The sequence below is a fragment of the Ascochyta rabiei genome, chromosome 13, assembly GCF_004011695.2.
Source record: "Ascochyta rabiei chromosome 13, complete sequence".
NCBI lineage: Eukaryota > Fungi > Ascomycota > Dothideomycetes > Pleosporales > Didymellaceae > Ascochyta > Ascochyta rabiei.
The window spans coordinates 530,323-542,964 of NC_082417.1; the positions used below are offsets into that span (position 1 = coordinate 530,323).

Sequence of the window (12,642 nt, forward strand, 5' to 3'; positions counted from 1 at the left end):
TGCAGAGTCACAGATACATACTTCACACGTCAGATCGCCGTCATAGCCATAGCAAGACTTCACTCTCCGCCAGAACGCCTGGCTTGCATGGTACAGCTAAAACGGGGACATGGTACGGCTAAAACGGGGGCATGCATACAACGGAAAGACCTAGGAGATGAACACCCAGGCACAGTACGTGCCCAAAACAACACACTGCCGCCCCTCTTCTCTGGGCATCGACTACCTTCCCCCGTGCACACCTAAGCTGGATGCTTCTGGGCTGCCTGCGCCGCGGCCAAGTTCAGCTCAGGCCCTGCTTCCTTCTCTTTTTCTTTCTGAATCATCTCGGCCGTGGCCGTCTCAACAGACTGCTGTGGCTCACCAATCGACTTGCGTGCTTGCGCTACGATGGCTTCGGCTTCTGTCACATTGCCCTTGGCAGTCAGCACATCGCCCTCCACGCCCATGGCACCCTCGTTCTTGCGCTGTCTGACAGCCTTGTTGTCGAAGCGGACGACCATGCACGAGAGGTTGTCGGTCGAGAAGCGTGCCAGAGCGTAGTCGACAAGCTTCTTCGACGCTTCTTGCGGATCTTGGATTTGGCGAACAAGGTCAACGGCCTCCTGGTCGGAACAGACGTCCCAGAGCTATGCAGGTTAGCGTAGGTAATCAACTTGAACACGCTCTACTTACACCATCGCAAGCCAAGATCAGGAACTCGTCCTGGTCTGCTTGAATGACCGTCTCGGTTGTGTAAGGATGGCCCGTGACCAGGTCCTTCATATAGGCATCGCCAAGTGCTCGCGTGACAGCAAGTACGCCATTCACGCGGTTGTTGAGGATCAACCCGCCGGCGCTGGCTACACGACGGCCTTCGTTCTCGTCACTGCCTTTGTGGTCATACGAAAGACGAAGAGCCCTGCCGTTTCTGCAAAGGACTATGCGTGCATCGCCAACGTTGGCCGTGTACAGCACCCTTTGGCGGCTAGCCTCATGTTGTAACCGGTCCGCCACCGCGTGTGCTTCAGTAGTTTCCACCTGGCTTGCATCCCCGCCCTCGTTCTTGACAGCGGATACTGCGGCAGGAGCAAAGAGAACTGAGCCAGTCGACGACTGAGCATTGGGTACTCGGTCTTCCCACCGCAAAACGGCTGTGACTGCAGTGCACCCGCTGTTCTTGAGCGGTAGTTTCTCGAGCTGATTGTCGACCGTTGTGAAAGTCTGGTCGAGCAGCTCTGGGATGGGTGTGTTGGGGTTCTTCTTGATGGTTTCTTCCAGAATCAAATGAAGTTTCTTTCCACACCAGTCGGCGGCAAACGTTCCGGCATGGCCATCGAAAATCGCAAAGTACCCATTGTCGGTTTCGGCGACCTGCTGGCTCGTCATCTCAGACAGTGCCGAACCAGCGTCCGACGTCGAGACTCTCTTCTCGCCACCAAAGGAAGGCGCGGGTGTGCTTAGGAAGTTGTAAAGATATGCGTGCGTGTCCTCCATTGTTCGTCTGCATTTCTTGTTCTTATCCTCTGTGACTCCGACTCGGAACGTCGAGCGCGGTCCAGGCGCAGACTCGCCAGCAGAGTTGTTGAGAGAGCCCTGGGGAACGCTGAGAGCCGCGTCTGACCTTCCAAGCTTCTGGATGGGCGTCTCTGCTTTCTCAGGCGCAGCTGCAGGCGGAGAGGCAGCGTTGGGATTAGAACTAAAGTGCAGCGACTGTTTTGCGCTCGAGAACATATCCCTTGCACGCGACACGCCACTACTCCGTCGCTTCTTCTCCACGTTGGGGTTCGAGGCATCGCTGGCTTTGCGGTCCAGTCCGTTGCCGGAGGGGATTGCGTTGCTCATCGGAGCGGCTGGCGCAGACCCTCGTGGATCGTTGACGGCGGGGCCGTCGTTAATAACCACTTCGTCGTCTTTTCCAGGAGAGGTGCCAAACATGCGATTCAGCAAGCCTCCGTTACTGGAGAAGCTACGGTGCTTGTTACCTGCCAGATTGAAGGCTTCGCGATAGCGTTCGGGGACCGACTAGCGGATAGAACGGACTGCTCTACGCGGGGAAATGTCCGGAAGTGGGCGAATTGGACGTGCTGGAATGTGACGTCAAGGGCCTACGTAGGATCCTGGATATCAGCGCAAGCTCTCCTCAAGCGAACAGACGACACGCAGGGCAGGCAAAGAGGGGCAATCAGAACGAGTCCGTGCGTCGACGTGTACAGTATATCAACCGGATAGGTACACGTACGGTGTGCGGTAGCCAGGGGTGGTGATATTCGAACAGGGGCGCGTGTGAGATGTCAAGCTGTGAACGGGAGAGGAGGCGGCGTCTCGTTGCGTACGACAATAGTGATCGCTGGTGCTAGGCGCAGTCTGGAATGACGTCGGCGTTACCGGACAAGGAAGAGCGCGAAATAATGCTGCGCAGGAGGCTGGAGGCGCAAAGGGTTCAGACTGGATGGGATCTAGGGGTAGCGCGTCGAGGGTTGTGCAGAGGAACAGCGAGCTGTTTCAGGTGTGCGTGTGCGTGTGCGCGTGCACCGCCTACGGTCTTGAGGGAAGTGTGGGGGCGAGGCTTGAATGGTACGCTCTTCTAGGGTCGTGTTCGACTGCTTCTACCCCGCTGGTGCCTTACCAATGTGCAGAGCTGGTCTGGCCGTCGTGGCTGAACGACCCTGAAGCAGTTCGTGGTCTTGTGACCTTGCCGCATTCCCAGTGCATGCAGCACCCACGCCTGTCGCACGCTCTTCTTGGGCGTGTGAAAGGAACGATCAGCAGTCTAGGCTTCAGGAATGCCCGCCGGCTCGTGGGGTGGAGAAAGCAGAATCTTCTAGATTTTGGTTCATGTAACTAGATCCTAGCCTGCCGCGGCGAGACAGAAGGACGGACGAAGTTCCCTATTGAGCGCTACACAGCACGAAACCAGCTTCACAAGCGGCTTCGTCGTCTTGATAGACAATGTGTGAGACGTCCACTCTCGAATGACTAAGCAGAGACTTGCAGTCTGATGACGCCCTCATCATGCCGCAATACTGGCTATGGTGGGCAAAGCTACAAGCAGACCGGATAGGACATGTGCCGCTCCATCATCTCCTCAAACTATCCAGTCGCGCCTGGAGGTCGTCGTCGTCAGGGTCGGCGGCGCCGCCAACCGCCTGTGCCACTCTGCCTTCAGGTACAGCGGCTTTCTGGAGACCGCTTGGTGTCTCTCCCATCTGTTGATTGTGAGCACTGCTTCCTTGCTTCCTTGCTTCCTTGGTTGTGGGATGGGGAACTCACTGCTTGGCCAAGATCAATGCCTATTTCATCCAAGACCTGGTTCACGACGTCTTCGCTCTCCTCTTCATCCTCCATACCGGTAGCGTCGTCGATGGCGTCGTCCATCATCTCTTGTCGCTGGTCCATGATGTCGTTTTCCTTTTCGAATTCCATGGCGATGCGCTGCAGAGCGGGCAGGTTCATCTGCCTATTCATGCTTCCAAGCAATGCTGCACACTGTCAGGTGAGTGATGGGAGATGTTGCTGCCCAGACGTACTTGTGGCTCCCTTCATAGACTGCATCATTTGCTCGTTGCTGCGGACAGTCTGTCTCGTGTCAGCGTTTGAAATGCATAGTCGCTCGAGTCAACCGACCTGTATCCTCAGCGATATCGCCTGCAGCTGTGTCCTCATCTGGTAGAACTTCTGAATGTACCTCCTGGTCCGTACCAGATCCTTTGCTTGTATGCGTAGCGGTCCCATCTGCCCGTTCTTGGCGCTCTTCTTGATGTCTGCAACCAGCTTCTTCTCCTGGTTCTCGAGCTTCACGCGCTCTCGGTCGAGCTCTCGTTGCGTCTTCTCGAGCGCTCGCTGGTGCTTGCGCAGACGCTCCGCCGGCGTCATGCGCTTTCCAAACGCCCACTCTACAATCTAGAAGGGTCAGGTACAGTGAGGCCCGAGGATGCCAGGACATACATTCATAGTCGCTAGGCGGTAGGCGGTAGGCAGCGCAGGGGACGACGGGGTTGAATCAATGCACGCTCTCGCGGCAGTAAATTCAAGATCAGACTACCGCCGTGCAGGTGGCGGGCGGTGCAGCGAGCCTTCAATGGCGACTTGGGTTTCAGGACGCGCGTGGTGGTGGTGAACGTGGAGTGCTCGTGGATAGCTGGGGTTGGCGTGGGTGGGTAGGTAGTGCTCGGTATGACGGTACCGCTACGGGCGCCTTGGAGCAACGGTCGAGCTCACCAACACCCAGCAGGCTGCGCTTGGAGCGCTTGGAGCGCTTATAGCGCTTATAGACGGGCAGCAAATGCAGTGCTACGGCACGTCTGAAGAAAAGCAGGACATTCAGTCGTAGCACCGCCCTGCACGCCGCTGAAAGAAGTGCGCGCAACACAGCACAAGATCCGGCCTTCCACCGGCACATGCCAGCGGCCTGGCCGTCACCGATCCCTGCTTCTAGCGCTTGGGCGCCACAGCTCGCTCTTTGAAGTTTGGTGCAATCAGCAAGCGTGCATCATCATCCATCACGTTACGACATTTCTTTGCATTTCCATCCAACGGCCACTCGCCCCCCCAACACCTTTTGCCCTCCACGACATGCGCCTGCACTGGTCTGCGCACACGACACCACCACCTCGATGAATCACCATCACCGCGACACCGACCCCTCCACGCCGGAGGCGTCGTCCTCGTCCTCGTCCTCGAGCCGCCGCAATGTCTCCACGCCCGACCCCTTCGTCCCGCGCGTTCCTGGCGCGCCCGGCTACATGACAGTAGGCTCTGGCTCCACGCCCGAAGCCGCCGCTCGCCTGGTGTCCATGCTGGACGATGATTCCGGGTATGGAGGCAGCATGCACGATGGACAAAGCTCCGTCCCCAGCTGGCACTCTAACATTGGCGAGGACAGGCCCACGCAGTCGCCCACGGCCATGGTCCCCGGTGCGCCCAGCAACTCGGAGCACGACAGGCAGCGTAGCCATGTCCTGCAGCTGCGCTACAACCAGAACAAGAACGCCCTGGGCCGCGCCATCCACGGCACCATCGACACCCTGAAGAGCTTCCAGGAAATGAACCTCAAGTGGCCGGCCCACTACCCCTCCGTGCAGAAAGAGCGCAAGCCCTCCCACAGCCGCGAGCCGCGCCCCGGCATCCACCACACCCAGACCTCAATCGGCGACTTCGATCCCTTCGTGCGCTCGCCCGAACGGCCACGGCCGCCACGACGCGCCGGCACGTCGATAGGAGACGACCCCGTCGCCGAGTCGAGCTCAGCTGCCGCAACCAAACAAAAGGAAGAGCCGCGTCTGGTCACTCCAAAACTGGCCCAGGACTTTTCAGTCCTCAACCTGGAGCTTCGCATGGGCGGCCGCACACAGACCGACCTCGTGCATTCGTTGGAAAAGAGCTCGATCGCTTCCCTTCTCGACGGACAGATTCAGCAGAGCATCCGCCACCTTTACTCCATCAAAGAGCGCATTGAGGACACTTCAAGCAAAGTGCTAGTGACCGGAGACTTGAACGCGGGAAAATCTACTTTTTGCAATGCTCTGCTGCGGAGAAAGGTGCTGCCCGAAGATCAGCAGCCATGTACAAGCATCTTCTGCGAAGTCTTGGACTTTAAAGAGAATGGCGGCGTAGAGGAGGTACACGCCGTGCCTATTGGCTCGACCTACAACCGCCACAACGAGAGCACGTACGCAGTCTTCGACTTGAAGGATCTGGAGAAGATTGTCATCGATAACGAGCGCTGGTCCCAGTGCAAGGTCTACATCCAAGACATTCGAGATGTCGATCAATCCATCCTGAACAACGGTGTCGTTGACATCGCACTCATAGATGCCCCTGGTCTCAACGCCGACTCTCTGAAGACCACTGCCATCTTCGCCCGACAAGAGGAGATTGATGTCGTGGTTTTCGTCGTTTCTGCCACAAACCATTTCACCGAGTCTGCCAAGAATTTCATCTTCAGCGCTGCTCGCGAGAAGGCGTACATGTTTATGGTAGTGAATGGCTTCGACGTTATTCGAGACCAGCGCCGCTGCCAAGAAATGATCCTGAAGCAAGTCGCTGGGCTCAGTCCAGCAACCTTCAAGGAGTCAAGCGAGCTGGTGCACTTTGTCTCGAGTAACGCCATTCCAATGGGTGCAGGCGGCAGCTCACCGCCAGGCGACGACGGAGATGACGATCCGTCCGACAAAGGGAAGGGCAAGGGCAAAGAAGCAGACAAGATCCGCGACTTCGGTGACCTTGAGACCTCGTTACGGCGCTTTGTACTGGAGAAGCGAGCCAGATCGAAGCTGGCACCCGCTCAGACCTACCTTCTCAATGTACTGGGCGATCTCCACAGTTTGGCCGTGGTCAACCGCGATGTTTCGCAGGCTGAGCTTGACCGCGTTACAAAGGAAATCGAAGCGCTCGAGCCCGAGTACGAAGGATCCAAGAAAGCCCGCACTGAAGCTGGCGAGCAAGTGGAGCGGACGGTCGAGGACACAACCACGGAAGTATACAGCCACACACGCGACACACTGAACACATGCATTTCGAGAGTTGGAGAGCAAGACATGGGCATCGAATACCCTGGACTGCTGTCTGCCTACCAGTACGCCGAGGATTTGAGGGACTCGATGCTCCATGAGGTGTCAGAAACAGTACGCTTGTGTGAAGAGCATGCACGAACCCAGGCAGCTCAAGGCTACAACGGCATCAAAAACCTGGGTATACTGCACCTTGGCGACGACCTCCACGCCGGTATTGTATTCCGACCCGAGCGCATGTTCAGGAAGTCCATGCACGCTCTGGCGCGCCAAGTGGACATCGACATCGAGCTGTGGGACTTCTTCGACGTTGCCAGCCTTTGGGAACGCCAAGAAAAGGTCGCAGGTACCGGTATGGCTGTCACGGTCGCTGGCGTGGTAGGAGGGAGACTCGTCGGCGGTGTAGGCTGGCTCGACGGTGCTCTCGGTGCTGCGAAGATTATGGGGTCGAACAACATGAAGAGACTGTTGATCCCTGGTCTCATCGCTGGTGGTGAGTCTTTTCTCACAACAAATTCAAGATAACCTTACTAACTCTCACACAGTCGCCATCGGCATATCCTATGTTCTTGCCTCAGTGCCTAAATCTCTACCGCACCGCCTTTCCGCCAAGCTCTCCCAGCAGCTGTCGGCCATCGACTACACCCACCAGAACGCCCTTCGCATCAGTTCCGAGATCCGCCGCGCTCTCAAGGGCCCTGCAAACGATGTCCGCATCGGCTTACAGCGCAATGTTGAGAAGCTGCAGCTCAAGAAGGAAGAGACAAGCAAGTTCAAGGTGGAAGCCGAGGTCGCGAGGAAATACTTCGGCAACCTCGTACGCAGCAGCAACGACCTCAAGCAGACGGTGCAGAGGGTCGATCTGGAGGCTGCGCCGCCGGCATTCGCTAGCGTCAGTCAGTAGAACCGTTCATGATGTCGCTGGCCTTTCTCTCTGGGCACAGTGCATTTGCACTTGTGCTGTTCGTGTATCAAAAGGTAGGTGTTGCTAAGAAGGCGTTTACATGAAGCTTGGGATACGCAGACACGGTCGGCACATCACATTACATCCTATGGCACTAGCTATCCTCTTTTTTTCCTCTTTCTTGTCGGTGGCTGTATATACACTAATTCAATACCCCTCTTGATCTTTGTGCTCTAAACCGCCTTTCAGAACCCTTGTTGCAAGTGCATCATTCTAGCTGTGTGTTCTTTGGTGTTCCTTGTCCCACGGCTGTCTTGGACGACACAATGTCTTTGTCTGATTTCTTGTTCACGGTCAAGAGCTAACCATAACCTCATTCTCAAGCTATACAAAGACTATTTGTAGAACAAGGAAAGCAAAAATGCACAGAGTAACGAGCACCAGTCAAGCGGATCGAAGCAAGACGACAGTGTGCGCAAGACATACTTGAGCATCGAGAACCCTCGACTCATCTCCGCCACCAAAATCCAGTTCATGTGCGCCTCCACACGACCAGCAGCGCAGTGAAATGCCATGTGTGAGACCAGCCACCAGCCAGCCCAGCACGCGCCTCGCCTTTCACGCTGCGCCTTGCTCTGTCCGCACCGCTCACGCGCATATAGCTTGCTCAACAACTCGCAACAAGCGCTCGCCCTCGCGCAAGCAACTCGCCTGTGCGCAAGCTGTATCTCGACGCACCAGCATCCTCCGCTGAAGGGAACGCACTGGGCGGTCTCGCTCGATTCAAGGCTTCTTGAGGCGTGGGATACTTGCCTGGCGTACCATTGCCGTCCGACACGAGCAGTGCCGCGACTATCGCCGAGGAACGCAGCTACAGTGCCATGCAGCCCAGCACGCCGGTGCAGCCAGTAAGCGGCACCTTCTTTGAGGCTGCGAAGCTGCTGCGTCCTCATCTGAAAGCCCGATCTGGGTCTCATGCTGGTGCGGCCGTGCGTTCAGGTCTCGAGTCCAGTACTACACTACACACTGGCCGTGATGCCGACTCGCGATTGTCGAAATCCTCCACTACTACAGTAGTTGACGGAGATGAAGTGATTACACAGCTCTACACATCGAGTAGGCAGTACGAGGTTGCGAGTTCCCGGGTGTTGGGGGCAATGGGTCATCTGGACATGGACGTTCCGGTTGAGAGTCCAGGAGCGAGCTCAGCAGCATCGCCAGCGTCTTCGCTCTTCCCTTTGGAGAGCGCCTGGTGCCCGCTGTCAAGTACTATTCCAACCGCAAAGGAAGAGAAAAAGCACGGCAAGTTCTGTCAGACGAGGAGTGGGGTGAAGAAATCTCTTCGTCGTGATGGACGTAGTATTGCCGGCATATCCGCGGATGCACTCCGTTCGGGCTTCTGCTCCACTTCAACTGAACACCTGATAGCGACGAAGGATGGTGAAGGCGAAGAAAAGGTGACTGAGTCGGTTTGCTCAATGGCCTCAGATGAACCACCTCGGATCATGCCGTTGCGTCTGTCGAGGTTTCTGCCCAAGCTGACCATTAGCATACCAAACAACGGCGAGAACGAGACCCGGTTCGATGCTAGGTATGACATTGGCCAAAACGAAGACACAGCCAGTGAGGATGAGACATACCATGTCGCGCCGCTTCGCCTGCGCTCGTCAAATTTGACTGCAGCAACAAAGGGGAATAGCTCTGCAGCTGAGACATCCTTCTACTACGCAGTCAGCGCCAAAGCAGACGACCACGTCTTTTCCAATTTACCTGCGACATCTCGGATGGACCGCCCGATGTCTGGCTCCTTGATCAAGCTACACAAGGCGATGGAACAAACCTCCAACGACAGCATCAAAACTCCATCGGTTGCCTCCACGGCTTCGCAAAGGATCACTCACTCACCCTCACTAAGGCTTCGACACACTGCCTTGAGCTCGACTCCCGGCTTACAATCTGACTCATTACGATCTCACTACTCGGCATCAGAGCCTGAACCAAACCTTCTTGTGCTGAAGGCACCAAAGATGCCGCTGCAAGACGACGGTGGAGCTGGAAAGGCCTTGCGCCTAGCACCCAGCCTTGAAGAGGGTCTCTGTGCAGACGATCTGGAGGTGTTCGAGGAGAATGCAGTAGCGGCTGCTGCACCTATTGTCCGTGGTGTTGACCCAAACGTCGTAGACATTCGGCATTCGAAGGTGAGTGAGACATACGCAGAACCAGCCCACACTGTCTCAATTCATCAGCGGTTTGAAGATAGGCTGGCTGTTGACACTCTTGTTCTTCCAGACGCAGCTCTCTTTCCTTCCTTAAGTATGCTCGTGGCCAAGCCGAACAAGAACCTCCCGGCAGTGACGTCTGGAACGTCCTCGGAGTGTATGGCTGCTTCGCCGTCTGTAGCTTTCAAGCGAATCTCAACAGCATGCTCGAGTTCTACGGCAAGTGTTATAATACCGACCATGCCTTTCCAAGTCCTTGAGACTATAGTCTTTTCTGCCGCATACGGAGATATCGAGTGCCGAAAGTTGGCGTCAACCTTGTACAACGAGATCATAGAAGCAGAGAACGCAGGTATTGAACCACGATGGGACATTCATAAGCAGCGACTCTTTCACCAATCGCATCTTGTGCAGGATCTTTACTCCGGGATGCAGCACGGGTATCTGCGGCAGGATGTCTTCGAAACAGTCCGACAGCAGCTGTTTCCCACTGGTGCCACAGAACCGATGGAGAGCCGAGATTTCACGGCATACATCTTCGGTGCTGTGGGTTCGCTCGCCCTGGATGAAGATCGAGCACAGCAGATATTGAAGCTCGCAATCAACGATGAGCCCTTCAGTGAATCCTCACCGGAGGAGGAGACCTTCTTCGAACGTGAGTCTTTCAATACAGAGGGCTTCGTATATGAAGACAGCACTGATGGTGACCATTACGAACGTCTTTGCTCGGTGCCTTCGACTGCTGGTACGTCTGAGTCTCCAAAGCCAGCACCACAGTCTGCTTGGCGGTCATGGAAATTCTTCTTGAAACTCGCTCAACTATTTCGCCTTGGCCGTTCGAGGCGGACATCTCAGACGGCATAGGCTCAGCTCTATGGTAGCCACTCGTTTCTACCGTCAACTTCACTTTTCCTTTGCTTGCATTAGCGCTTGATTCGAGATATAGATTGCCATTAGATGCACGTTACACCAATATTTCTTTCTCGCTGGGTTGATATGAGTGTTGTCGTGATACTTATCAAGGTACCAGCAACGCAAATAGCTTTGCTGTATACGTACCGAATGAATCGATTAGTACGTCTCAAATAAGTGTTCCGTGAGGATAGCTGTTGTAGGTGAAAGCGCTCGGTACATTTGATGATCCCTTGAGAGACCATGACGTCACTAGGACAGCAATACGCAAGAGCACAGCATTGCAACAGCGCACGATGACAAGCAGGCTTGCTGGCGATTCTTCCAAATCTCGCAACAAGCACGCGATCACGGTCTGGAAGCAATCCTACAAATTGCAACGCGGCTCAGGCCAAGGTTGGGACCTTGCACAACCAGCAACCGCCCGCCCGGAACCGCTGCAGCTGTAGCCAATCGATTGGACTGCAAGCATGGAATAATTGGCTCGATCAGGCACAGGGGAATGAACCTGAGAGGACTGCGCCCCACGGTGACGCTCGTACGTGGATGTTCCGCATTGCCCGTGCACCCGCGGGGTGGTTGTGGTCGTGCCTGTTCTTGTTGATCGCATATACACCTACATACGTCATCCGCTCGTGCTGCCATAACTTCCTCATGAGCTGCTCTCCCTTTGGACTTGAGAACCTTCACCCCAGTAAACTCTTCAATCCACCCACACACAAAACAACACCCACACTGCCAACATGGAGACCATCAGCAACATTGTGAACACTGCGACGAGCACCGTCTCGAACGTCATCTACGGCGCTCCCTCTGACGAGACCACCAAGCACAACGAGACTGCTGGCAAGGAGCCTGTCTCTGGCCAGATCGGCAAGGGCACTGCCAATGAGCCTTACGACCAGGGCAACTCTGGTAAGTGCATTCGCCATCACAGAATGCCCCATCGCCATCACAGAATGCCCCATCGCAAGTCACGCGCTAACTTCACCCCGCAGAGTCCGCTCTTGACAAGAACACCACCTCCACCACCAGTGCAGGTATCGAGCCTTCGCGCGAGGTAGAGCCAACTGGCTCGATTCAGAAGCCCGAGGACCTCATCAAGGCCTACAACAACGAAGCCAGCGACGCCACCACCACCACCACCACCACCGGTTCAGGTTCCACTGCTACTGGTATCACAGACAAGGCTGGTGTGACTGATAAGCTCTGGAAGTCCACAGACGTCGATGCCATCAAGCCCTCAGTCGCTGATCCTGCATCTGCTCCCGAGACTGGTGTTGGCCTACACGGCAGCACCGACAGCTCTGCCACTGGAAAGGACACCCTCTGGAGGGGTGTAGGTGCGTACAAGGACGCCTCATCCACTGGTACCACGTCCACTGGACCTACCTCTACTGGCTCAACGCTCACTGGCAGCGAGCCAACTCGTCTCACTTCCGGTGAATCCACAAGCGGTGGCCCCAAGGGCGCTGTTGACGCAGAGCCCAAGGCCTACTCCATTGGCGATCTGACCTCTGGCAAGGAGACACCTCCCAAGTCGGCCAATGACGACACAACAAGCTCTGCCAATCCCACTTCCCACACCGCCTCCAAGACTGATGACTCTGCTGTCAGCCCTCCAGACCTGAGCACCACATCCCCTGGAAGCAAGCCAGATTACAGTGCGGACACCCACCAGCCATCCCACTCTACCGGTACGTGGACCCACAAGTTCGGGAACGTATTAAACAAAGCTGACGGTGTTGCAGGTCTTGCAGGTGAGAGGGCTGGTCATGGCGGATCAGAGTCAACGCAGCCTGCTGCTGCTGCGCCTGCGAAGCACTCATCTTCGATTTCGCCCTCCGGCGACGACGATGAGAAGAGCGGCAAGCTGTCTGGCTTGAAGGACAAGCTCAAGACCAAGCTCCACATTGGTTCTAAGGACCACTAAGCAATCTTGGGCGGCGTGTCTGGAAGACGACGAACGGTCAACGATGAACGAATATGATACCACGGAAGTTCTGGAGGGGATTGCGATTTGAATTATACCCTGTAGTAGTGCGTAATGAACGATTTGCGATGAAGATGCGACAGCAGAAGTGAAGCACTTAGTGCCAGGGGTATGGAAGACGAA

At 55.9% G+C, this 12,642-nt stretch overlaps 5 protein-coding genes across 6 annotated transcripts, besides 2 other annotated features; 3 read left to right on the forward strand and 2 right to left on the reverse strand.

Annotated features, from left to right (window-relative positions):
• Positions 1–242: 242 nt before the first annotated feature.
• EKO05_0007750 (Protein-serine/threonine phosphatase) lies at positions 243–1,917 on the reverse strand (the record flags this gene model as incomplete). 2 transcript variants are annotated; one of them, XM_038941030.1, is made up of 2 exons in its annotated part: positions 243–629; positions 676–1,917. In XM_038941030.1, the coding sequence occupies 2 exons, from the start codon at positions 1,915–1,917 to the stop codon at positions 243–245; spliced, it is 1,629 nt and encodes a 542-aa protein (XP_038797110.1). The 2 variants fall into 2 exon arrangements, with proteins under 2 accessions (XP_038797110.1, XP_059493100.1); XM_059637117.1 differs by having other exon boundaries at positions 243–1,917.
• Positions 1,918–3,059: 1,142 nt separating this feature from the next.
• On the reverse strand, positions 3,060–3,933 carry EKO05_0007751 (ESCRT-III subunit protein did4; the record flags this gene model as incomplete). Its single annotated transcript, XM_038941005.1, has 5 exons — positions 3,060–3,188; positions 3,253–3,461; positions 3,510–3,558; positions 3,607–3,882; positions 3,928–3,933. 5 exons carry the CDS (start codon positions 3,931–3,933, stop codon positions 3,060–3,062), a joined length of 669 nt encoding a protein of 222 aa, XP_038797109.1.
• Positions 3,206–3,235: a tandem repeat.
• A 662-nt stretch (positions 3,934–4,595) lies between the features above and the next one.
• On the forward strand, positions 4,596–7,395 carry EKO05_0007752 (mitofusin; the record flags this gene model as incomplete). The annotated part of the gene is made up of 2 exons (XM_038941169.1): positions 4,596–6,984; positions 7,037–7,395. The coding sequence occupies 2 exons, from the start codon at positions 4,596–4,598 to the stop codon at positions 7,393–7,395; spliced, it is 2,748 nt and encodes a 915-aa protein (XP_038797108.1).
• An 881-nt stretch (positions 7,396–8,276) lies between these two features.
• Positions 8,277–10,478, forward strand: EKO05_0007753 (uncharacterized protein; the record flags this gene model as incomplete). The annotated part of the gene is made up of 1 exon (XM_038946364.1): positions 8,277–10,478. One exon carries the CDS (start codon positions 8,277–8,279, stop codon positions 10,476–10,478), a length of 2,202 nt encoding a protein of 733 aa, XP_038797107.1.
• Positions 10,479–11,269: 791 nt separating this feature from the next.
• On the forward strand, positions 11,270–12,459 carry EKO05_0007754 (uncharacterized protein; the record flags this gene model as incomplete). The annotated part of the gene is made up of 3 exons (XM_038940999.1): positions 11,270–11,441; positions 11,525–12,223; positions 12,278–12,459. 3 exons carry the CDS (start codon positions 11,270–11,272, stop codon positions 12,457–12,459), a joined length of 1,053 nt encoding a protein of 350 aa, XP_038797106.1.
• Positions 11,657–11,679: a tandem repeat.
• Positions 12,460–12,642: the final 183 nt, after the last annotated feature.